Raw genomic sequence first — 26,729 nt, forward strand, 5'->3', positions numbered from 1 at the left:
TTTCATGAGTGCGGAATAGGGACTGAGAGTAAATCGAAAGAAGACGAAAGCAATCCGAAGTAGCAGAAATGAGTCAAGTGAGAAACTTAACATTAAACTTGGGAATCACGAAGCAGACAGAGTTAAGGAATTTTCTAGCTAGGTAGCAAAGTAAACTACGAGGGACGGAGCAAAAAGAACGTGAAAAGCCGACTAGCAGTGGCAAAATGGGCATTCCTGGCGAAGAGAGTCTGCTAGTACGAAACAAAGGCCTTAAACTGAGAAAGAAATTTCTGACAATGTATCTTTGGAATACAGCATTGTTTGGTAGTGAAAGGTGGACTGTGGAAAAACCGGAACGAAACTGACATGTGTTATTACAGAAGAGTATTGAAAATTAAGTGGAATGATAAGGTAAGGAATGAAGAGGTTCTCCGCTGAATCGCCAAGGAAAGGGTGAATGAGAAACATTGATAAGGAGAAGGGACAGGACGATAGGACGTATGTTAAGACATCAGGGAATAACTTCCGTGGTACTGGAGGGAGCTTTAGATGGGAAAAACCGTAGAGAAAGACAGAGATTGGAGTATATCGAGCAAATAAGTGAAGACGTTTGTTGCAAGTGCTACTCTGAGACGAAAAGGTTGGCACAGGAGAGGAATTCCTGGCGTACCGCATCAAACCAGTCAGAAGAACGATGACTGAAATTACATAAATAAATAAAATGGTTATGTAGCTTCCGTTTCCCCAAGGGGTTGATTGCGGTGAGGTCCGAAACCATCGGAATGCTCAATTTCGGTAGCTGTCCTCAAACCCCGCCGTCAGGGTGACTGGTTTCGCTGTGTGTTTCCATAGAACCGCCGTAGCTCTCCAGCGGGTCGCTACACGGATACAGGCGGAATACAAAACATAATAAGTTGAAACGTCCATGAAGTGATTGTGACAGGGACACCTGCCATGTATTCTCACCGAAAACAAGCATCCCAGTGGTGAGAGGCAAAGGGGACTCACCGAAATGAAGCATCCCGATGGGAATAGAAAACTACTCGTATTACATCCACGTCGTTGGTTCTGAACAACGCCAAATGTATTTCTAACTGGAGATTTAAACAGCCAATCGTATTGTACTATAAAATAACATAAATACCATCCGTTACAACACAAAGGTTTACATTTACATCATAAATGAAATATAGAATCAGATTCGCCAGAACTTATGGCAAAAACTGGCACGCTTTATATTTCTCGAGTACAGCGCCTTCTGCCACGAGTGAAACACAATGGTTTTAGTAAACAGTTCGTATTTGCTGGTGTATAATTGAAATATGAATAAAAATGGGTGTTCCCATTTGAAAATATAAAGTTGACCGTGACGTCGAGGAAGACGTGGTTAGGAGGTGTCCGTTTGTGGTACAGACAGATGTCCCTTTACGAGTATTATCTTTTCCCTAGAATCATTTTTTCGTACGATGCGTCTTTTCGAGATATTTATTTTTCTCAAAAATACACTGACGTCATCGTTAGTCTATGGAAACACTAAGTTAAACGATAACCATCTCTGAAGAAATCAACAGGGATTCTGAAAGTGACAGTCTTATGAAACCCAGTTGTTCTATTTGTCCACTAGACCCTGATGGCAGCACACAGCGGGCCAGGTCGTTGCCGTGTTCCTTGACTTCCGAAAGACTTGAGAGGCAATTCAGCACTGTCGTGTAACAATCAAAATAAGAAAATATGGAATATCAGCACAACTTTGTGAATAGACTGAAGACATCTCAGCAAATAGAACACTGGTCTCTTAATGGAGAGATATCTTCAGACATAAAAGTAGCTTTACGCATACCCAAGGAAGTGCTGCAGAAGCATTACTATTCACAACATATATAAATGATCTTGTGGATAACCTCGGAGCGAAAGGCTATTTACAATTTGTACAGAAACCAAATGGCAGTTATAAGAGTCGAGGGGCATGAAAGGGAGTGAGACAGGGTTGTAGCCTCTCCCCGGTGGTATTCAATCTGTATATTGAGCAAGCAGTGAAGGAAACAAAATAAAAATTCGCAGTAGATATTAAAATCCATGGAAAAGAAATGAAAACTTTGAGGTTCGACGATGACATTGTAATTCTGTCAGAGACAGCAAAGGACTTGGAAGAGCAGTTGAATGGAATGGACAGTATCTTGAAAGGAGGGTACAAGATGAACATCAACAACAAAAAAAAAAAAAAAAACGGGGATAATGGAATGTAGTCGAATTAAGTCGGCTGATGCTGAGCGAATCAAATTAGGAAATGAGACACTTAAAGTAGTAAAGGAGTTTTGCTATTTGGGGAGCAAAATAACTGATGATGGTCGCAGTAGAGAGGATATAAAATGTAGACTGGCAATGGAAAGGAAAGTGTTTCTGAAGAAGAAAAATTTGTTGACATCGAGTATTGATTTAAATGTCAGGAAGTTGTTTCTGAAAGTATTTGTATGGAGTGTAGCCATGTATGGAAGTGAAACATGGACGATAACTAGTTTGGAAAAGAAGAGAATAGAAGCTTTCTAAATGTGGTGCTACAGAAGAATCCTGAAGATTGCATGGGTAGATCATATAACTAATGAGGAGGTATTGAATAGGATTGGGGAGAAGAAAAGAGAACTTGAGCAGAAGGAGGGATCGGTTGGTAGGACATATTCTGAGGCATCAAGGGATCACCAATTTAGTATTGGAGGGCAGGGTGGAGGGTAAAAATTGTAGAGGGAGACCAAGAGATGGCTACGCTAAGCAGATTCAGAAGGATGTAGGCTGCAGTAGGCACTGGGAGATGAAGAAGCTTGCACAGGATACAGTAGCATGGAGAGCTGCATCAAACCAGTCTCAGGACTGAAGACCACAACAACAATTGTAGTGCATGTTAAAATTACTATTAACTTCGATGTGTTGTTTACTTTCATTATCGCATCTAACGATGGGTATGTAATAGCCGGAACCTGACCTTGTTCTAAGCACTGAAAAACAAAAACACAACTGAAGTGGTATCTTCAATCTCTACAAGAAGAAAATAGTTTATCTACAGCTCGGCGTGCATTGTGTTGAGCGCACTGCTGGCTCGCCTCGGATGCGTGAAAAGCCTTCTGCACCCTTAGGGTGGCCCAAATTTGGGCAATCCTTACTTTGATTGGCCTTCCGATCACTTAGCTTTGCATACTTAAAAGCAAATACCCATCGGTGGTGAACGGCTACCACTTTCTTGTGTATTAAATGATGTGAACAACATAAGGAAATGTGAAAATTTCTAGACCTGGCACAACGTTGATGTCAATGAAATTTAGGTTTTGTTGCACAGTGGTCCCCCAAAACTGCCACCACTTTATTAAAGAAGATGCCGCGGTCACCCGAGATGACGGACATTACACGACGTGCTAGACAAACTAGAGCGGACTATCAGAGGTCCCGCACTGCAGCCATCAAAAGCAGCCCGACTTCGACTATACAGAAATCTTAAGTCCCAAAACAAAGAACTACTTGATCGGCACAAACTGTCAGAGTGATAAAGCTATCTAAGAAACCAGCCAAAGACCGATATGTAGGGTAAACCGTACAAAATACTGGCAGCAAACCAAAACTCCTGTCATTCTTCCCACAATGAAAACAGAACTGAAGATGGGTAGACGACCCGAGGATGGAAACAATATACTATCTGCTTGACCAACTCCTCCGAGACGACGATCAACATACAACCGACTTCGCAGGCAACATAGATATGCGCTACACAATCAGTACCCTAATATGAGGGCGTGATGAAAAGTAATGTCTTAGAAGTCTTTATATGAACACCCTTACATTTTTTTAATGCAACAAATGTTATTACTTTATGAATCTTTATTCTTCAAGTCTACACAATTGTTTCCCAACCCCCTGGCGACGAGCGCATTTCTCCATAAGAGGGACCAGTTTGTTGTCACCGTCACTGCAGATGTTTGACTCTGTTGTCGGAGCTACAACCTTACCTCTTCCTGGATCCTTCATCAGTATCAAAGTGAAGTCCTCGAAGGCATTCTTTAAGATTCGGAAACAAGAAAATCGGATGGGGCCAGTTCAGGACGGTATCAGGATTATCGATGACACTGAACCCAAGGTGTATGGTTATGCAGATATCACAGAGCCCTTGTGTGGTCTGGCATTATCGTGGTGAAGGAGAGGGTGATCCATGTGTGGATGAACTGTTCGAATTTGATTACAGCACGCTGTTTATCAACCACTGCCATAGCGGCAGAGGGCTACAAATTTGTACTTATGGAGAATAAAGATGTAGAACATGACGTTTGTTTTATTTAAAAAACTTCAAAAATTTCTTCTCTTCAAAGTATCTCTTTTGCGCACAAACAAAAGTTATATAATAAGCTGCATAATCATGGAGACAGACCATCTCCCTATCTGACTCCGGATACAATTTGGAACGGACTAGACGTTGTTCCAAGAAATTTAATTTCAGATACTGCATTTAAAAGTGTTTGTTTCCAGAGTTGTTCTGTCTATTGCAAGTACCTTCAGCGTCTGGCGAGTGAGTCTCTGTTGAACACAGTTGTAAAGCCAGAAGTCCTCTGTGGTTCGGAAACACTACTTTTATCTGGATGCAAAACGATATTAGAAGATCTGGGAAAACAGAAATAAGAATACTGCGAAAAAAATTAGGTAAAGCAAAGGTAGAAATAAAAATATGGCATTTAAGTCTTTGATCGCTATTCCTTATTTTCAGAGACCGGTTTCGGGCTAGCTGCCCGTCTTCTGATCATATATTACAGTTACAAAGTAACTTGTCAGTACAGAACAATCGGTTCGCTGTCATTGCTCTGTACTGACAAATTACTTTGTAACTGCAATATATGACCTGAAGATGGGCAGCTAGCCCGAAACCGGTGACTGAAAATAAAGAATAGCGATCAAAGACTGAAATGCCATATTTTTATTTAATGAACGATCGCGGAATTCCCATTAAGACAATCATGTCTAGTTTTGATAAAAGCAAAGGTAGATCAAAGACGGCAACTGGAGTTAGAAACCAAATAGGACACTATACTGGTTCTTTTCTAAAGTGATAGATGACATAAGGAAAAGACCTGCTCACTCTATGGACATCTAGAAAAAATGAAGACAGGTTAACAAAGAAGATCCACACATTGTTCGAAAAAACGAAGACAGATAAAGAAAGTCGGTTGTAAGAGACAAAAAAAAGGACAAGGAAGAAACGTAGGTTCCTTGCTTCTTGTCAAACCGATACATTTTTCAACTGTTTCATATTTTCCTTCTATGTCAGTTGTTCCAAGCTTTCTTTTTTGTACAAATATTTTTTCACACTTACTGTTTCACCATCCGAGCTTCCTTTGCATGTTCAGTTGAGCTGTTCCAAATGCAATGTTCTTAATTGTTTCTGTAAAGTTGTTGGACACAATATGCACTTCCTTTAGGATCTTTTGAAAATTATACTCATTTTACTTCAAAGTTTCGTAATTAAATTTCTTAGCCATGCCTGATTATTTAATGATTTTTTATTTAGGAAAAAAATGTATGATATGCATCTCAACTGGATAGTGAGCTGAATCAACTTCCATTCCTCACGTACCTCTAACGATGTTGATCTGTTGAAAATTGTATCTGGAGATGGCGACATGATCGATTTGAAACTCTTCCTAATTGGAGCTAAATGAAATCCATGGTTTTTTTTGCTTTCTAGGCTGTTTTTAAAGTGTGTTGTCATTGTTTTAAGATGGAATGACTTTTTGGCGACTGAAATCCCCCACCATGATAATTATGTTGTCCTTGTGACTTTCGACAGCCCGTTTTCCATATTTTTCCCAGGCGTTTTCTACTTTGACTCTGCTCTTTCTGTTGATTTTGAACCCTTCAGTATTGCTATTTTTTTACATTACTAGTATTACTACAATAATAATACTATTACTATGCTGGGACACAACTATGTAATCAAAATATTATACGCAGGGCCTATTATATAAACAGAGAGAGTAGATCTATAGAAGGCAATAAAATTAAATAAAAAACAATCTCCTTGACTCAAAGCAACGAAAGTACATCCGCCGAACTGCTAGTGTAGAGCTATTGCGGGAAGAAATACAGAAGGTACTTACTTTCTGGACTAAAATGTAGGATTCAGTCATTGGAGTATTAGAATAAGGTAATGAAATCTGTCGTATAAACTAAGGCATAGTTTATAAAACCATTCAAGATCAGTTAAATACAAGGGCCAAAAACCAAGGGATTCCTCGATCGGAACCAGATATGGTAATACGCTGTCGTCCTTGACTGACCCATGACGTGCGGCAGGTGCGGTTGCGCCTCAAGCCAGAAGCGTAAAATCGACACCCCTTGCCGGATGTCGTCCTCTGTCGTCCCAATTCGCTGTCGGACAACTACTATCTCCTCCTCCGTCGCCACTTTGAACAACACCTTGTCCGCCATGCCTGCAACAGAGAAACTTCGCGTAAGTAAAGGTAAGTTAGTGCCATAAAAAGTGTTGAAGTGTATTGCTTTAGCAAGTGAAAACGTTGGTATCCTATGAGTCAATCTTTGTTGCCCATTATACCTTGAGGTGACAAAAGTCATAGAATACCTCCTAATACCGTGTCGGGCCTCTTTTTGCCGGCGTAGTGCAGCAACTACCCGTGACATGGACTCAATAAGTCGTTGGAAGTCCCCTGCAGAAAAATTGAGCCACGCTACCTGTATAGCCGTCCATAATTGCGGAAGTGTTGCCAACGCAAGATTTTGTGCATGAAATGACCTTCCGATCATGTCCCATAGATGTTCGATGGGTGATCAAATCATTCGCTCGAATTGTCGAGAATGTTCTGCAAACCAATCGCTGGCAAATTGTGACCTAGTAACACGGTGCATTGCTATCCATAAAAATTCCATCGTTGTTTGGGAACATTAAGTCCAAGAATGGCTGCAGATGGTCTCCAAGTAGTCGAACATAACCATTTACAGTTAATAATCGATGCAGTTGGTTCAGAGGACCCAGTCTATTGCATATAAACACAGCCTACACTGTTTTGGAGCCAACACCAGGTGGCGCAGTGCCTTTAACAACTTGGGTCAATGGCCTCGTGAGGTCTGAGTGACACTCGATCCTACCATCCGCTATTAACAAAAGAAATCTGGACACGTCTGAAGAGTCCACGGTTTTCTAGTCGTCTAGGGACCAGCAAAGTGGTCACGAGCCCAGGAGAGGCGGTGCAGGCGTCTTGTTATAACCAAACCCACCCGCTTCTATCATCTGCTGCCATATCCCATCAACGCCAAATTTCGCCGCGCTGCCCTAACCGATACTTTCACCGTACGACTGACGTCGATTTCCGCGGTTATTTCACGCAGTGATGCTTATCTGTTTGTACTGACAATTCAACGCTAACCCTCTCGTTCGTTAAGTGAAGGCCGCCTCGCTACTGAGTTGTCCATGGTGAGAGGTGGCGCTAAAAATTTGTTATTCTCGTAACATTCTTGACACTGGATCTCGGAATACTGAATTCCCTGTGCCATGCTTCTAGCTCCAAGTGCAATTCCGCGTTCAAAGTCTGTTAATTCCCATCGTTAGTTCCCATCGTACGACCATAATCACGTCGGAAAGCTTTTCACATGAATCACCTGAGTGCAAATGACAGCTCAGCCATGTGTAGGGCTATATGTGCATGTCGCTATCCCATGACTTTTGTCATCTCAGTGTATTTCTTATAACTCAGCATGCAGAAGGATGTATATATCAATCCTTCATTTATCACTACACTTCAACAGAATAGGATTAGTAATGACAATAGCAACGGCTAACGAGCGCTCAGAAATATTTTGCAAAATTTCAATATGTTTAGCAGTAGATCTGAGTGTGACACAGTTTAATAGCAGATTCGAGTGGACGTGAAAAGTTTCCGAGATTAAGCGACTGCGATTTTCTGTTTCTGTCTTCTTTGTTCGTTTGCTGTGTTTGTGTGTTATTGAGCGCATAGAATTTTTGCATAGACGATTGTGACTTTTCTGTTAAGAGACCTAAAATGTTAATGACCAGACATGGCTGGTTCGACTACCACTTACGAGGTTGTAGAGTCGTCTGCTCGTAACATCGAAACATCAATGAAGCGAGCCGAAGCGCGCGCAGGTGGCACATACGCGATTGGGTGACAGCAGCTGACACTGATTACGGCAACACATCACCAGGCATCTGTCGTCCCACGGAAAACTAGTTCCCCTGACAAACCAGTCCTTTCCGAGATGTACCTAGCACCGTCGTCGACGACTACTTATTGGCGGTAAGTGATGTAATGTTTGGCACAGATGATTCTCACTGTTGTCGAATTGTAGGTTGTAACATTTGTATTTTAGTTAGACAAATCGAACATTTTAATCTCTTGCTGTAAGAAGGAGGCATGACAATTAAAGGGATCATTGTGCGTCTACAGCGTTCCAAAGGATTTTCTATGTGTTTCCTTTCATACCTAACAGCACAGTTATTAACGAGATGTCGAAATACGGTCTCGCCCATAGTCATATGAGCGCAACTGAGCTGTAGTTACATAAAGCCTTTTAGACGTACAGCCAAATTTAGCGTGAAGATTTTAGTAAAGTTACGTCGAAATTGCAGATCCCATTCGAGGAAAATACTTTCAAAGTCAATCTATATGAATAAAAATGTAAATGTTCGTTTGTTCAAGGTCGTGTATCTCCGACTGCTTTGAAATTTTGACACAACTTTACATTCTAACTCAGACGTGAGTTAAGATACCTATTTCCCTATGACTACAATATCGACAGGTCACAATTGGAATCGGTCAACTCATACGAATACCTGGGTGTAACATTTCGCAGGTATATGAAATTGAAAATTCACATAGGGTCAGTCATAGGTAAAGCAGGGGCCGACTTGGTTCATTGTTAGGATAATAGGGAAATGCAATCAGTGTTCGAAGGAGACTGCACAGAAAACATTCGTGCGAATCATACTTGAATATTGACAAGTGTGGGGACCCATATAAAATAGGACTAACAGGGGATATTCAGCAAAGACGAGAGAGGTGACACTAATGGTCAGAGGTTTGTTTGACCAGTGGGAGATTGAGACGAAGATACTGATGAAACGGAACTGGCAGACGTTTGAAGATGGAGGCAAACTATCCAGAGAAAGCCTAATTATTAAGTTTCAGGAACCAGCTTTAAATTACGAATCCGCTAATATACTGCAATACGCTAAGTATCGGTCCTGTAGCAACCACGATGACAGCTTAGACCGACTACAGCGCAATTATACATTCCCCACTCCACACATGAATGGAACGAGAAGAAGCCTTAACAACTGGTACATTGTGAAACACCCTTTGTCACACACTCCACAGTATTTTGCACACTGTGGATGTACATGTAGAATTGTTGTTATAAAGAAAGCTGTTTTCATGTTTTACGTCACATATAGAGGACGCAAACACTTAGAGCTCGAAATCGGAGACGAGCCAAAGTATAAGTCACGTCACCTATACAAATTGAACCAGAACTCCACTGACAAAATTTCAGAGTTTGTTCGGGGATATTTTCTGAGTATTTTGGTACAAAGACCTGTGGTCTCCGATGGCGCGTTACGAAGAAATAATGTAATTTTGAATTAACAGGCTTTGACACTAGAATGTCCGCCTCTGGTAGCTGAGTGGTCATCGCGACAGAATGTCAATCATCAGGGGCCGGGTTCGATTCCCGGCTGGGTCGGAGATTTTCTCCGCTCAGGGACTGGGTGTTGCGTTGTCCTAATCATCATCATTTCATCCTCATCGACGCGCAAGTCGCCGAAGTGGCGTCAAATTGAAAGACTTGACACGTCGAACGGTCTACCCTACGGGAAGCCCTAGTCACACGACATTTACATTTTTACTAGAATCATTTTTGTTAAAGTGAAAATACTTTCACAAGAGTGAAAAAGGATGAAATATGGAATCACAAGGGCGTAAGAACACTCAAGGATGATGTTATTCGTGGCCGTCTACGTAGAGATGCAAAACTACGGGAACAAGTGTGCATATCGTCGTGTTGTGGTTTGTCCGTTGTGTTCAGTGAACCGAAAGACGAGACGCATATCGGCCGATTCTTCATGGGCGAACCTATCCCTGCCGTTGCGTACCACTGTTAACGTACTAACTCTGCTGGAAAAACCAAGCCGACACTGCACCGACCAGTACTGAGTTCAAGCTTGAGGGTCAAGGCTAAAGTAGGCCTTGCTGTTGTGAACAGTAAGTACTATGAGTGAATAGAATAAGGTTGTCTCCAGACAAGATAATCAGCGCAGTGTCACTGTTGTGCAGATATTTTCAATGCAGTACAGGTACAAGGGGCAAGAAAACAAGCGAAATGTAAATATACTATAACAACCCACTGGAGACCACCATCACACCAAAATAATCGGAAAATATCCCTGGGCAGCCTGCGATATATTGTCGGTGAAGTTCTGGTTCACCTAGTATACATGCAAAACGACATTTTCATTAGACTGACAACGCATCTTATGCACGTTACATGTACCATATGCTAATCCACAGGAATAGATCATATTTATTTTAATGTACGCTTTTCCGAGTAGAAGAGATACGATCTCTAAAATCCATGTTTGTAAATCGGGTTCAACGTTTTCCATTGTATTTTCTAAAGGTCTAGCCGCAGCCGCAAAGGAAAAAAAAGGGGGGGGGGGGGGAACGACGACGACAGAGAAAAAGCTATAATCGCTTATAACTTCCGGCAGTTCAGATTTTGGCATGACAGTTCTTTTCGAACATCTCCAGTCATCTTTAACAGGACACCATATAAGGGTGGGTCGGCCCTTCTACCTGCCAGATGACTGCGATTTCCATTTTTCAATTTACATTTCGTTCTATGGTTCTAACAACTCATACTTGTACTCTTTCACTGGAGTACGGGCGCTGACAACCTCTCTATTGAGCGCCCTCTACATACTACCACATACTACCTGAGGGGTAAGTCGCGGAGTTGGGACGGTGAGGACAAGTGTAACCCTTCCTCGACATTTTCTGTCTGACAATTGCACTGCGTACAAATGTCTCTGGTTGAATTTTACGGGACACCGCCTACGCCGTCGCCCGCGGCTCGCCTTCTGATGTTAGCGGCTGGCTGCCAGCGGACGCTCTGGACACCGTTTTGCGAGGACGAACGCTGTTGTCCAGCACGGCGTGTTTTGAGAGAGAGGACGGAGAACAGTCGCTACGGCCTATGGCATTGTCTGCTGGTGCTTTGTGGAAGCGGACGTCCGTCCGACGGGGGCTGCGCATCTGCCGTGCCTCATGTAGGCTGTGTAATTATCATAGTCCATTGTTGTCCCAAGCTCGAGAGCTACCCGCACAAGCATCTCACCGAGGCTGTGACTGGAGGGTCGATTCTTACTTCAGCTCATGATTACGACCGCTGTTGGCTGGTTTGGGGGAGGGGATCAAACAGTGAGGTCGTCGGTTCCATTGCACTGGGGAAGGATGTGGAAGGAAGTCGGCAGCGCCCTTTCAAAGGAACCATCCCGGCATTTGCCTCAAACGATTTAGGGAAATAACGGAAAACCTAAATCTGGGTGGCCGGTTGACTGCCGTTGAGATTCGAGGGAGGAGCTGTCACTGGTGATTATGGAGACGTAATTTAGTAGTAGGAGATTTGTCGTTTTTGTTTAATAGCCATGACTGGCAAGGAAATTGTTGGTCCGCGGTGGCAGGCCACTAGCGCAACGGAGCACAAGCTCTGGCGCGGCTGTGGCTTCGTGGTAGTCAGTCGTCACTAACTCTCCTGTATTTTGTTGGAGAATAGTCTGCCACAGTCTTACCTGTCCGGTCATCTGGACAAATAAAGTTTCGCTGCGTAATTTGGGTCTCTCTACCTCGGACGCTATCAGACTTATCGCAGTGCAAAATGGTTCAAATGGCTCTGAGCACTATGACACTTAACTTCTGAGGTCATCAGTCCCTTAGTACTTAGAACTACTTAAATCTAAATAACCTAAGGACATCACACACACACCCATGCCCGAGCCAGGATTTGAACCTGCGAGCGTAGTGCTCGCGTGGTTCTAGACTGTAGCGCCTAGAACCGCTCGCCATCCCGGCTGGCATCGCAGCGCACCCGGCCACGAATCGCAGCCGTCGACTACACGCTGAAAGTTGCTGTTCCTGGTAATATCTGCTACTTCGGCTATGAGGGAGTCCATTAATGATTTCTCACCCCAATGAAATACTCTTATCTCGACAGCTGATGCACATTGCACTGCCGGCCTGAGTGGCCGAGCGGTTCTAGGCTCTACAGTCTGGAACCGCGCGACCGCTACGGTCGCAGGTTCGAATCCTGGCTCGGGCATGGATGTGTGTGATATCCTTGCGTTAGTTACGTTTAAGTAGTCCTAGGTTCTAGAGGGACTGATGACCTCAGAAGTTAAGTCCCATAGTGCTCAGAGCCATTTTGAGCCACATTGCTCCATTTTCCTTTTATTGGGAACAGGGTGGTAAAATGTTCGATCACTGACTCGTTAGTTTCGATTGTAATTAATTTACATCTTATAGCGGCCGCAGTTACATGTATGTGACCACATCAGTATCTTCAGATAGGATCCCTGTTAGATTTTTCTAGTGCCTCTGTTTTTGTCCGTAAATTTGTCAATAACTTACGGAAATTATGACTCTCATATTTGGATTTTGAGTCATGCCGATTTCTAAAAGTTGCTGGCGCCGCTGCTCATCCATATCAGGCCACTATAGATCATCGCGGACCGCCGCGAGAATCTTTGACGGCGAATCTGTCGTGCATTTTTTGGGTTTAAAATACCGGACGCAAAAACGCGGTCGCCAGTTAGGTAGTGGGATACTTTTGCTGCAGTGGCTCCGCAGAGCAGAATTGTGCTACGTGTGCCATCTACCAGCGAGAGGACAGAAATAGGTCGCCGATATGTCTTGCACGGTCACAGACGCTGATTGTGCAACTACTACAGTTGGTGGACGGAAGAGCTTCGGGGACTTAGTGCACCTTGGCTGGTCTAAATTGCTGGATGGCGAAAAAGGAAGCTGTAAGCAAATTCTTTTCGTGTGCAAAACTGAAAGTAAATAGCTCTTGGAATTGTTCGATCAGAGTAAGGTTTCACAGGCTTCTGTTTATCAAAAGTGAGCGTGACGTTACGTTACTGCAAGTCAGTTAATTTAACCCTTTTTAACTGCCGCCTTGCTAAAGTGAGTCTTGTGATTCTATTTTGAGTTTTGAGAATCTAAATAGTGATTTGTTTTGCAACTTCAGCGACAGTTGTGGCTGAAGAAAAGTGGAATCTGCTCTGTCCTGGCAGCTATTACGAAATTAATTGAAAATTGTGAGCCTTTTGAAGGAGTGTCCTGTATTAACATTTATCGTAAGAAACCTTTCAGTACGTTTTATGACTTTGGGCGTTACTGAGCTTGATTCAGCGACTATATTATTGAAAACTTTTGCTTTATTCGAGATTGTGATGCAATAATAACTGGACTATTCGTATAAGTATCCAGCGTTGTACGTGAAGTACTGTCTGTTTTTTAAATGGACCGCCGTATTCACATTAAAATTTGGCGGTCGCAAAGACCGCTGTTTCAATATTGGATGGTAAATTCTCAAGTGATTTCGAGTAAAGATAACACCGTATTTTATTTGTCGTGAGCCGTGTGTTGGGCTGTGGGAAGTGGAATATAATACTATTCCAAGACGGATTGTAAAGTACTAAGTGCACTTGAAATTTGTTTTCCTTGGTTGGTTGGTTTTGGGCAGGGGACCAAACAGCGAGGTCATCGGTCTCATCGGATTAAGGATGGCTGGGGAACCAACTCGTCTATGCCCTTTCAAAGGAACCATCCCGGTAGTGGCCCCAAGTCATTTACGGAAATCACGTAAAAACACGTGTTTGAAGCGTCGTCCTCCCGAATTCGAGTCCCGTGTGCTAACCGCTGTGCCACCTCGCTCGGTACGATGATGATGATGATGTTTGGTTTGTGGGGCGCTCAACTCCGCGATCATCAGCGCCATTACGAAGTCCCGATTCTTACAGAGTCCAATTTAACCACTTTCATGAATGACGATAACGATGGAATTATGAGGACAACGCAAATACCCAGGCCCCGGTCGCTCGGTATGTTTTGGTTCGCTAGCTGCTGTCTTCCGACTGCCAACTGTTTGAACTCAGTCATTCCCTGTAGGTACTTACCTTGCACTTATCTAATCTTATAACCTGCTTCTCTGGATAGGCATTTAGCGTGAATTATAACCACTTACGTGCCATAGAATTTCCGATTCTAAGCAACCCCTTTTAAGTAGCTTGGTCTCGAGTACTGGCTTCCGCCTTTATCTCAGTGTCCACTCAAGCTGTTGTGTATTTGTCATTCTTCACTAATATTTTGTTATTTAGGTAACTGTAGTATTCGATTGAAAAATTTTATAATACTTACCTATATCCTTGTGTGACGCCAGTGCCAAACGGGTTCTCATCCAAAAACTTAGTTTGTTCTTGAACGGGTTCCGGGTATCCTGTATGTTCCGGTAGTCTGTGATTGGACGGATGCCTTTGAGGAGTCTGAGCAGGAATGAAATGAGATATAACCCGAGGAAAAATGATGGTGTTTTACCTAATCCATTGAAACTACCATCAAATGTGGTGTCATTCTAAGTGCGTGTCTCTTTCGCAATGGATTTGTAGCCTGGAACTTATTAATCCAGAACTGTGTAATAGTTATATATTAACTAAATTTTTGTGGGAAACTTTAATCAATTGACTGATCTCTGTAGTTTCTCCTTTCATTTATCGTCACTAGATTGCCTGATTAATCCGAACCGTTGAGTTCATCTAAGTTCTTGTTATACTGCTTTCATTTTTAATTAATTGTTTTTGCTATTGTTTAAGTATTGAATTGCTACTATGGTCGTATATGACCGCTCTGATGGGTTTAATTTGTATAACTGGTTAATTTGTATAGCTGTCTCTGACATTATTGACTATGTGGTTTACTAATTTCATATTTTTCTTTAACTGGCCCTGGATTCTGCCCCAGTAAATTTATTGGTATACAAAACAACTTTGTATAACTACCTAGGGTGGCAGTTTTCCTGTATCCCAATAGTGCTCGCCCTGAGTAACTGATTAATTTTTAATTTTCTTTGATTGGGTTTCATTGCTGCCTTGGCATAATTTGAAATTAACTTCAAAGAAAAAGATAAGTATTGTAAGTTAATGAATACCCTTTAATGGTTGCCGTGAACGACCTTTATTTTATACTGTGATGTAATAAAATGCCAACGGCCTTGCCTCAATGGTAATGCCGGTTCCCGTCAGATAACCGAAGTTAGCACTTGGGCGGGTGACAGTCCGGTCTGGCGTGCACTATTGGCATGCGGAATGCACTCGACCCTTGTGAGGCAAATTGAGGAGCCACTTGGTTGAGGAGTAGCAGCGCTGGTCACGAAAACAACCCAGTATGCGACCCCACCCCCCCCCCCCCCCCCACCACCACCACCTGCCGATCGTATCCACATCCAGTGCCGCCTTATGCTGAGGATAGCACGGCGGTCGGTCAGTACTGTTGGCTCTTCCAAGACCTCTTCGGACGGAGAGAGAGTATTATGATAAAGTACTGTGAACGAAGTGTGAGAATATTACTCTTTGCACCTTGGGGTTCGGTCCTCCCACTTAGCAGCCGATTTTGCTGGTGCTAAAGCGGTGCAAGGTTTGAGATTTCATGCTCATGTTTGAGTCAATAAATCTCTGTCAGAATCGCTGTTATAAACTACACAATTCTCCTGCATTCCGAAGTATTACGTTTATGAAGGAAAATTAGTAATCAGTCTCTTAATTACATTCATGTGAAGTTTATCCGGCTCGAGATAGATTGCGCTGGGTCCAAACGAATTCAACGTCTTTCCTTGCGTGAATTTGATGTTCACCCTCACGACTGTGGCAAGCATCAGAGCTTCACTCTGGTCCACCCATCCGCAGGCAAACTTCCAATCTCGACGGGAATAAGTGCCTATTTCTCGAAAGTGTTGCAAAAGTTCTCACCCTAACCTGTGACCAGATGAGACAATTCAGCAGGACAAATGAGTACCTGCAAGTAACATATGGTCTGATCCGTTTCGAATGTATAGGAAAGAACGCAATTTCAATAACTGTGTTCATCACAAATGCCTAGGGTTAAAATTGGGATGTGCCTTGACTTGCTCGGACTTACAAACAACACTGTATAGACACCAGACAGAAGCTATACGCCAGGAACAAAACCGTCCGCAGACTGAGAAACAGCACGCCGGGCCCCGCATCCTCCGCACATCCATTCTTGCTCTGTGTTTCTCCGCTCCAGTCTTCAGCAAGTCTGCAAATGCTACTCGAGTTGCTGTGGCTCTTCATGAGACAGATCCCTTAGTCACCTGGTACCTAAGGCCAACTCCACTCAGATATTTCCACTCATGGGACTAGCACCTCCAAATGTAAGAACACAGGTAACAGAAGATATTGAAAAGAAGACGCAAGAAGCAGATCAAAGGCATCCACTGCTTCCAGGCCATGTTTACCCATCACGAGCGAGATTCATAAAAAGCTTCCTCCTTACAACAGCACCAATTCCAGTTTCATTAGAAGCCTGTCGAAATGCCCTATGCAGAACGAAGACCACAGGAGGATTAGAGCTAAAGAGGAGCTACTGTCAAATTGCCATCTCCATTACGGGAGACCCTCAAAAGATTGAGAACAGCATTGACAAGATGCAAAATTAATCTAGAGAAGTGGGGTATCAGTGATAAAGAATTTTGCGAAAATGGGGCTAGGCAGAAAACTCGTTGGTTTGCATTGACGTGAATGAAGCCTGTGATATGGAATACGACATTGACGTTCTGACTGCTGAACACTGGGCATACAAAGCGTGAAATCCTCTCAATCATTAATATTAAATTGGCGTTTTAGAATCATATTGTGTTTTAAGGCTTTTTAGGCTCTGATAAACAAACAAAAGTATAAGTGAAAACACAACTGTATTATTATGGAAAACAAAAACACTGAAGAAACGCGTCCGGCAACGCAGATAAATCGTATATTACAGTAAGTAATAGTTATGTGAAACAGAAGTTTGAAGTAAGAAAATTGTAAAGAACATAAAATCTGGAATCAGAAAAAGTGATTCCGCATCACCAAAGTAATTCTGCAAGATGTGCGAAACTGATATTTTGTATTACTCTGTTTATAGCACTGACTTTTTCAATCGATCTTTTAATACGTTTCGCTCACGAGTAGTTCAGTTCAAATGAATGATAGAAATATGGAGACTCTCAGACATTTATTCAGTGACAAGCTTTCATAATCTATCGAATATGGCAGGAGGATCGAAGGCACAACACGATGAGTTTAGCGTCTTGGAAATTTGCACGCGCAAAGATACAAGTTGGAGAGGAAGATACCGGGTAGTGTCTGTTTCAGCTCAGCCCCTGGCAAGGACAGGGCCACACCGTGTCTCGAAACAGTGACTCTCCATATACACCAAAAATGAGCGCAAAATATATCAGTTCAAAAAAGCGATAAAATGTGCTTGGCACTTTCAAGAGGGACATTCTCCACTCCTTCCAATCTGACTGTGTAAGCGCAGACCAGATGTGCTTTAAATTCAAAGAATTAGTATCGACGGCAGTTGATAAAGTGAGTAAAACAGAAGTAATGTATGGTGTTTCCCAAAAGAGTAGGCCCTCTGCCGTTCCTGACCTACATAAACGTGTTTCGAAACAATCTTAGCAGCCACGTTAGATTGTTTCCAGACGATGCTGTTATTTACTGTCTTGTAAAGTCATCAGATGATCAAAACGTGTTGCAAAATGATTTAGACAAGATATCTGTATGGAGCGGAAGTGGCACTTGACTCTAAATAATGAAAAATGTGAAGCCATCCACATGAGCACTAAAAGGAATCCGCAAAGTTTCGGGTACACGATAAATCTTTAGGATGTAAATTCAGCATAGTACTTAGGGATTAAAATTACGAATCACTTAAAAGGGAACAATCACACAGAGAATGTTATGGGGAAAACGGTCAACTAAACGCTTGTTTACTTTCTTCTGGAGTAATTCTGAGTGGTATGGGATCCGCATCAGATAGGACTGACAGAGGACATTTAAAAATTTCAAAGAAGGGCAGCTCGTTTTGTATTACCGCGAAACAGCCGACGAAGTGCCACTGACAATATGTGCGAATTGTCGTGGCTATCGCAAAACAAAGATCGTCGCACGAAATTCCAAACACTTTCTTCTCTGAAAGGCCATCTGAATAAGGGGAAATGGCCATGATAATAAAGTAAGAGAAATCACAGCTCGCACGGAAAGATTCAAATGTTTGTTTTCCCGTGCTCTGTTGGAGAGTGGAACGGCGGAGAAATAGCTTGAAGGTGGTTAGATGGGGATGTATTGCTTCGGCTGCGAAAAAGATCTCTTCTGCAATTAGAAGACTTTAACACACTATTAGATTTTCAAACATACTAGAAAGAAAAGAACGAAACATGACAAAGACACAGGGAGGCTATACAAAGGTCAGAGAAAAGACTCACTCTCGTCGCGTCTCTGCCATCTTCGGACGGTACCGTCCGAGGACTCCGGTCTGCAGCCAGGGCGAGCACAGGAAACAGACGTACCCCATCGCAGATGCGGAATTCACTACCAGAGGATGAGAAAGCGCCCTTCTGTAATTTCTTCACAACTGAGAGTAGCTGCTCAGCATTGCTTGTGTAGGGGTGCGCTACGGCCAAGACAACATAGCTTATATGTTTCTATTTCATTATGAAGTTAGGAAACAACAAAGTAAGGAGAGATCTCTCATTTCTTGACAGTCCACGATTCTCTGTGAATGTCTTCGCTAGGATATCGTGCTCGAAAGGACACAGAGACAGCCGACACAGGATGAATTAGACAAATTTGTATTTGGTCTGATGAATGCCAGCTTGCTCTAAATGTGGAAAAATGTAAGTTAATGCGACTGAGTAGGAAAAATAATCCTGTAATTTTCGAATACAGTTTTAGTGGTGTACTGTTTGACAGAGGCACGTCGGTTAACTGTCTAGGCATAACGTTCCAAAGCGAAACGAAATGGAACCAGCACATAAGGCCGATTGTAGTGAAGAGGAATTATAGACTTCGGTTTACTGGGTAAATTCTTGGAAAGCGTAGCTCATGAATAAAAAAAGTACCGTACATAACACTCTTCAACCCATTTATGGTTACTGCTCGAGCGGTTTGAATCCTTACCAGGTCAGATTAAAGGAAGACATCGGAGCACTTTAGAAGCATGCTGCTAGATTTGTTACCGGTAGGTCCAACACGCAAGCATTACGGAAGTGCCTCGTAAACTCAGATGGGAGTCCCCGGAAGGGAGACAACATTCTCTCCGTGAAATACTGTTAAGGAAGTGTAGAGAACCGGCATTAAGTGCTGACTGCAAAACGAATCTACTGCCACAGGATAAGGAAATCAGAGCTCGTGCGTACCCAAACAGCTGGTCGCTTTTCTATCATTCTACATCTACATCTACGTGAATACGGCTATCCACAATAAAGTGCCTGGCACAGGGTCCAATGAACCACCTTCAGGCTGTCTCTCTACCGTTCCACTCTCGAACGGCACGTCGAAAAACAAGCACTTAAATTTTTCTGTGCGAGTCCTGATTTCTCTTATTTTATCGTGATAATCATTTCTCTCTATATAGGTGGATGCCAACAGAATGATTTCGCAATCGGAGGAGAAAACTGGTGATTGAAAGTTCATGATAAGATCCCGTCGCAACAAAAACGCCTTTATTTTAATGATTGCCACTCCAATTCACGTGTCATATCTGTGACACTATCTCCCCTATTTCGCGATAATACAAAACGCCCTGCCCTTCTTTGTACTTTTTCGATGTCATCCGTCAGTCCCACCGGATGCGGATCCCACACAGCACAGCAATACTCCAGAACTGGGCGGACAAGCATGGTGTAAGCAGTCTCTTTAGTAGATCTGTTGCACCTTCTATGTGTTCTGCCAATGAATCGCAGTCTTTGGTTTGCTCTACCCACAATATTATCTATGTTATCTTTCCAATGTAGGTTATTTGTAATTGTAATCCCTAAGTATTTAGTTGAATTTACAGCCTTCAGATGTGTCTGACTTATCGGGTAATCGAAATTTAGCGGATTTCTTTTAGTACTCATTTGAATAACTTTACACTTTTCCTTATTCATGGTCAATCATCACTTTTTGCACCATACAGATATCTTATCTAAATCATTTTGCAAGTCGTTTTGACCATCTGATGACTTTACAAGACGGTAAATGACAGTTTCATCTGCAAACAATCTAAGACGGCTACTCAATTTGTCTCCTGTGTCGTTAATATACATGAAGAACAAACAATAGAGGGAGTATAACACTTATTGTTAACTGATCTCCACCATTGTAGCTAGTGATCGTATTTTAGCTAGTGGAGTATGCATGAGGATAGAGATGTGAAAATACCTTGTAATTACTTGTCTTACTAGAAGAAATAAATAAATGTTCACGAAATGAGCCGTGGCGGCTTTTGTAAGGGCGCTCGCGCAATCCTACTGGCGCCATTTGTGCGCACGTTCCATTGAATTTGGCCCTCATTGTCTCATCTTTGCTTGGCTATGAGTTCCCTTTGAGGCTGTGTGGCGGTGACTGGTATGTGGGACACGAAGCTGGACGGGTGTGCGGAGTACTCGGCTTCCTGGCGATAGCAGCGAGTTGGAACCGTTGACCGTTGGGACGTGGGCGCCCGCGTTTACCGGCGAGTTTAGCGCTCAAGGAGCGGCTCTCGTGATTAGATTAGATTAGATTAGTTTTTCGTTCCATATATATTTGCTGAGGAGATCCTCGTGGATATGAAACATGTCAATATTTTTTTTAGCTGAAATAACAATACTAATAGTATGAATATACACAATACATCATTTGTTTCTAATAAAAAATTCGCCAATGGAGTAGAAGGAATTGGCCACTAGTAAGTCTTTCAGGCTCCTTTTAAACTGATCTTTATTTGTAGCTAAATTTTTTATGTTTGCTGGCAAAATATTGGAGTGTTCCTGAGTAGTGGACCCCTTTTTGAACTAAAGTTAGTGCTTTTAAGTCCTTGTGCAGATCATTTTCGTTCCTAGTATTGTATGTATGAACTGAGCTGTTTGTTGGAAAAAGAGATATATTATTTAGGACAAATTTCATTAAGGAGTAAATATACTGAGAGGCAGAAGTTAATATACCCAGTTCTTTGAAGAGGTTTCTACAGGACGTCCGTGAATTTACTCCACAAATTATACGATTACACGCTTTTGGACTCTGAAAAATTTTCTTTGACTTGAGGAGTTATCCCAAAATATTATACCATATGACACTATGGAATGAAAGTAGGCAAAGTATGCAAGCTTTTTCATTTTTATGTCTCCTATGTCTGCTAACACTCGAATTGCAAATACAGATTTGTTAAGGCGTTTCTGCAGTTCTGTGGTGTGCTCCTCCCAACTGAATTTATTATCAAGTTGTAATCACAGGAATTTAAGACTGTCAACCTCTTCTATCTGCTCTTCTTCATACTTTATGCATATTCTGGTTCTGAACAGCATATAGTGGGTCTTTTCGAAGTTTAATGTCAGTGAGTTGGCTTTAAACCATTTATTAATATTCACGAAAATATCATTAGCAGATCTTTCTAGAACTACACTAGACATAGTATTTATTGCAACACTTGTGTCATCTGCAAACTAAACGAACTCCGCTTCTGGCAGTGTAACTGATTAGAGATCATTAATGTACACAAGAAAAAGCAATGGCCCTAAGACGGATCCTTGTGGACACCACATGTAATTTCTTCCCATTCTGATGATGACTGGTGACTTAATTCACTAGTCCGTTGCACTGACACCCTTTGTTTCCTGTTAGCGAGGCGTGACTTGAACCATTTTGCACCACTGCCCGTGACACCATAGAATTCTAATTTATTTAAAAGGATGTTGTGATTAACACAATCAAATGCCTTTGGCAAATCACAGAAAATAGCTGCTGATTGTAATTTGTTATTTAATGAATTAAGTCGCGTGCAACCTGCCTAGGAAGTGCGTCAGTGACTTGTGATGTGGTAAATACGACGAAATGTGCTGAACAACTTGTTAACAGCTACGAACAGCTTAACTGTAGTCCTGAAGTTGTTGACTTCCTCTGCATTTACTTCAAATTAGGTACGAAGACTGTTCAGTAAGTACAGTACTTAAAGATGGTTAATTCTGCCCGGTGTGATGTGAGCTGGCCATGAATCCAGTTTCTTATGTCTTTCAGTGGCCGCTTTTGGGTTCTGTATGCGTCAAGCTATTAGGTCTACAACTTTGCTTCCGCCGTTTTGCAATAGACGGCAGTAGCGGCAAGTGGGATTCGGTTGGTTGGTCATAGGTGTTATACGATAAACTTGGGCATCTGTAAATATAGTGCCATAAAAATATTAGTTGATTTGTGATTGCATTATAAGGTTATTCTCGATTAAGTACGTCAACTTACGTACCCAATTCTCGCCATTTGCGCTAAGTTTTAATTTTCTGCTTTAACATGAAGAAATCTGCGGCTGTGGATCTTAAAATGCTGGGTAAGACCAATGGTGAGGGAACTAGTAGTGGAAGAACGTACAGAGAATGTTTTGAACACCTTAATAACGGTGATTTTGATGTCAAAGACCAGCTTGGCAGGGGAAGACAGGACGTTTGCGTAGGTACTGAAACAGACGAAGACAGTCACAGAACATCATTATCGAAAACAATTGATGCGTTCGAGATCAGCACTGAAACACAAACGGCCACAATACAGCGATAGGCAGGTATAGGTAATTTTGCAGCAGGTCAGTGCTCGACTCCATGTCGCAAAACCCGTCAAAATATACGTGGAACATTGAAATGAGAAGCCCTAGCCCTCCCGCCGTATTCTCCATACGTTTCTCTTTCTCATTACCACCTTTTTCGGTCAGTAGCATACAGTCTGGCTGACCAGCACTTCCGATCATAGGAACAATTGCAAAATTGAACCGATTCATGGATACCCACAAAAGACGCCTAGTTCTTCCGCCCCGGGATTCGTATGCTATCCGAAAGATGGAGGAGAATGTAGTGGCCAGCGATTGGCAATACTATGAATTTTTTGTACGTTTTTCACAATAAAGCCCCGAACTTCGAGAAAAAACGGCGGAAGCAAAGTTGTAGACCTAGTAGTATTTTTCAACGTTAATTTGGTACTTGAAATCATTGTTTGTTATCATTGAGTGTTTGATACTTCTGACTGTAATTTCAGTTTGTTGCACACCGTGAGGTCCTTCCTGTGGTGAGCTATTGGTTTTGGCCTGTAACTCAAGTTGTGTGAGCTCATCTTAAAGGTACGCACGGGTGAGGTATGTGGGTGTGTATCTATGATTGGTTTTACACACTGTTATTCTGTTTTGAGGAGCCTTTCGGGCTATAGGTGTACATTTTAAACCACAATCGGCCATTTGGTGCATATCCAAATTACAGTGTCTGTTAGTTCATAAGATGCCCCAGTAACGGTATACCTTGACTTATTTAATCTTCTTTAAATTATTATGAAATTCAAAATTTTAAACATTGCTCAAGCAGCAACTGTTGAAAATCTTCACGGTAAATGATAACAACCAACCAGTTGCAGAATAAAGATTTCTTGAAATCCTTGATCACAGTTTCGGTATATCTAAATATAACTCCATCAGAAGCAGAAATACATACACCTGAACAGGGAAACACCTTCATTAGCAAAAAAACTAGCATTATAACTGAGATAGAAGGGGGAAAAGAAAGAAAGAAAGAAAGAAAGAAAGAAAGGTAGTTCACAGGCTAAGTACTGATAGTATGCGGTGTTCGCATCGACCATCTCTTTATAATTATGCTGTACAGTTGGAGGTGATATTTTAATTTTAACTACTGATGGCGCCTTTGGAACTATTGTTTTATGAATCTCCACTGCAGGGTGTGATTTTAGTAAGTGACTAAAAGTTTTTGTGCTTGTAATACTTCGGTACTTTAATAGTTACTGAAGCTATAATTGTTTTTTTTTTTCTTTTACCTTAGTTATGTTGCTATGTTTTTTGCTAATGAATGTGTCTTCCGGTTCAGACTTATTTTTGCTTTTGATGAAAGTATATTTAGATAGAACGAAATCGTGGTCAAGGATTTCAATAAATCTTTATACTGCAACTGGTTGGCTGTTATTATTTACAGTGAAAATATTATGCAATTATTGTTTTAAATGATTTGTACATTGTTTGTTGTTACTGCTAGGAGGCATAACTTGCAATGTTTATGAACGGGCAGCTCCTATACAGAAGTTTTGGTAGTTGGTTTCCGTGAAAATAATCTTTAATTGCCCGTTTAAGTATTGCTATGTACGTTAATTCCAATCAAACTTGTTTGCTGTTTGTTGTTTGGAACTTGTTGATAGCCTTGTGTCGTCAGTGGTTGACGCGCTGCTGTTCTTCTGGTCTGGGGCAGGGACGGGTTTCCCTTCTGTTTCGGCGACTTTCCCGCCATAGTACGAGGCAGGTCTCACGTGCTTCTGCCGATCTCTCTTTCCAGCCTCAAGTTGAGTAGTTCACTGTCATTGTCTGGGTAACGTGCCGCGGCGGGGCTGTCACCGGATTAGGACTCGGCTTAGTGATTTTGGGGAAGTAGTTTATTCAGTCTTTCTCTTATTGTGAGGTCCTTGTGGGCGTGTAATGAAAGACTTTTGGCAAACTGAGCACTGAGTTTCTCGATTTCTTTAAAAGAATGTGGTTTAATTGTCCTTACGATTTTAATAGGGGCTCGGTACTTTATTTAAGTACTTCACTTGATTTCTGTGTGATAACCTTGTGGCCATTCAGTGAAGTATGACAGTTTGTTGAGGTTTTTATACGTGGGAAGCGTTTGGCCAGCTTGTCCGTATCTTGTCTATATGGGAGCAGAATAACATTGTCCTTTGACATCAAAGTGTCGTCGTTTGCTTTGGGCTCCCTAGTGTTACTAGTAAAAGAAAAACTTTAACGTGAGCGTATACCTCCTAGTGGTGAGGGGTCTAATGGAGTTTGTATATCAACCTTGTATGTACTTGTGTCTAATGTATGGATTTTAAAGTCTTTTATTTAACGTTTGTTGAACTTACATTCAAGCCCCGTGTGGGATTAGCCCAGGGTTTCGACGCTCCTCATCGCGGACAGAGTGCAGCCGCAGGTTTATTTAACCAATTAAATGTTTGTAATCAGTCGGCGATTGTATTCCACGGCTGACATGTTCTTCGAGTACCATTTGTAATTTTACGTATAATGCAAATGTTCTTATGCGTTATGATACAATTTTTAAAAACTTGACTATTTGTGTGAACTTGGCAAGAATCTTGGTAACTGTTAGTTGACTTCCGATTCAATTGTTAATAAATAAAAATATTTGTTTGTGAACGGTATATGACCCATCAAGTGGGGCCATCCTTCCACGTGTTTTTCTTAAATTAATGAAGATCTTTTCTCTGGGTCTCACAAAGTACTTCTACAATATTCCTCCCCTGTTCAAACTAACTCCTTTGGCTGGCTTTGAGTTTTAGGAGGCGCAAGCGCCGCTTGGATTTTCCACCGGTGCCCGGTGAATGTAGAAGAGTAAGTTGTAGTACAGGCAATACTGCATTTTTCAGCATCTTACTGACACAACACCTGTCTTACAGTCACCAAAGGCTCACCAGAGATCGGTAAACGGGCGACTATGTCGCAAGCCCTTAATGAGCTCTTTAGAGTCTTAGAAATGTCGGTAAATCAACTTCTCTTTCCTGACGTCGTTGTACTGTTTGCTTCCTGCAGACAAGCTTCAGCTACTAACGAAAGAACTTCAGGGAAGAAGTCTAAAAAAATGTATACTCAACACACCGGAATGAGAAATATAACACTCCTGGAAATGGAAAAAAGAACACATTGACATCGGTGTGTCAGACCCACCAAACTTGCTCCGGACACTGCGAGAGGGCTGTACAAGCAATGATCACACGCACGGCACAGCGGACACACCAGGAACCGCGGTGTTGGCTATCGAATGGCGCTAGCTGCGCAGCATTTCTGCACCGCCGCCGTCAGTGTCAGCCAGTTTGCCGTGGCCTACGGAGCTCCATCGCAGTCTTTTAACATTGGTAGCATGCCGCGACAGCGTGGACGTGAACCGTATGTGCAGTTGACGGACTTTGAGCGAGGGCGTATAGTGGGCATGCGGGAGACCGGGTGGACGTACCGCCGAATTGCTCAACACGTGGGGCGTGATGTCTCCACAGTACATCGATGTTGTCGCCAGTGGTCGGCGGAAGGTGCACGTGCCCGTCGACCTGGGACCGGACCGCAGCGACGCACGGATGCACGCCAAGACTGTAGGATCCTACGCAGTGCCGTAGGGGACCGCACCGCCACTTCCCAGCAAATTAGGGACACTGTTGCTCCTGGGGTATCGGCGAGGACCATTCGCAACCGTCTCCATGAAGCTGGGCTACGGTCCCGCACACCGTTACGCCCTCTTCCGCTCACGCCCCAACATCGTGCAGCCCGCCTCCAGTGGTGTCGCGACAGGCGTGAATGGAGGGACGAATGGAGACGTGTTGTCTTCAGCGATGACAGTCGCTTCTGCCTTGGTGCCAATGATGGTAGTATGCGTGTTTG

General features: G+C 42.5%; 1 protein-coding gene across 1 annotated transcript in view; it reads right to left on the reverse strand.

The window, feature by feature from the left end:
- LOC126267305 (retinol-binding protein pinta-like) overlaps window positions 1–26,729 on the reverse strand; it is a 107,049-nt gene that overhangs the window by 71,517 nt on the left and 8,803 nt on the right. The window contains exon 2 of the mRNA XM_049972391.1: window positions 6,291–6,443. Within this exon, the coding sequence (XP_049828348.1) occupies window positions 6,291–6,441 (151 nt within the window). The 5' untranslated portion in view covers window positions 6,442–6,443. The remainder of the gene's footprint in view (window positions 1–6,290; window positions 6,444–26,729) is intronic.

The sequence above is a fragment of the Schistocerca gregaria genome, chromosome 4 (assembly GCF_023897955.1).
Source record: "Schistocerca gregaria isolate iqSchGreg1 chromosome 4, iqSchGreg1.2, whole genome shotgun sequence".
NCBI lineage: Eukaryota > Metazoa > Arthropoda > Insecta > Orthoptera > Acrididae > Schistocerca > Schistocerca gregaria.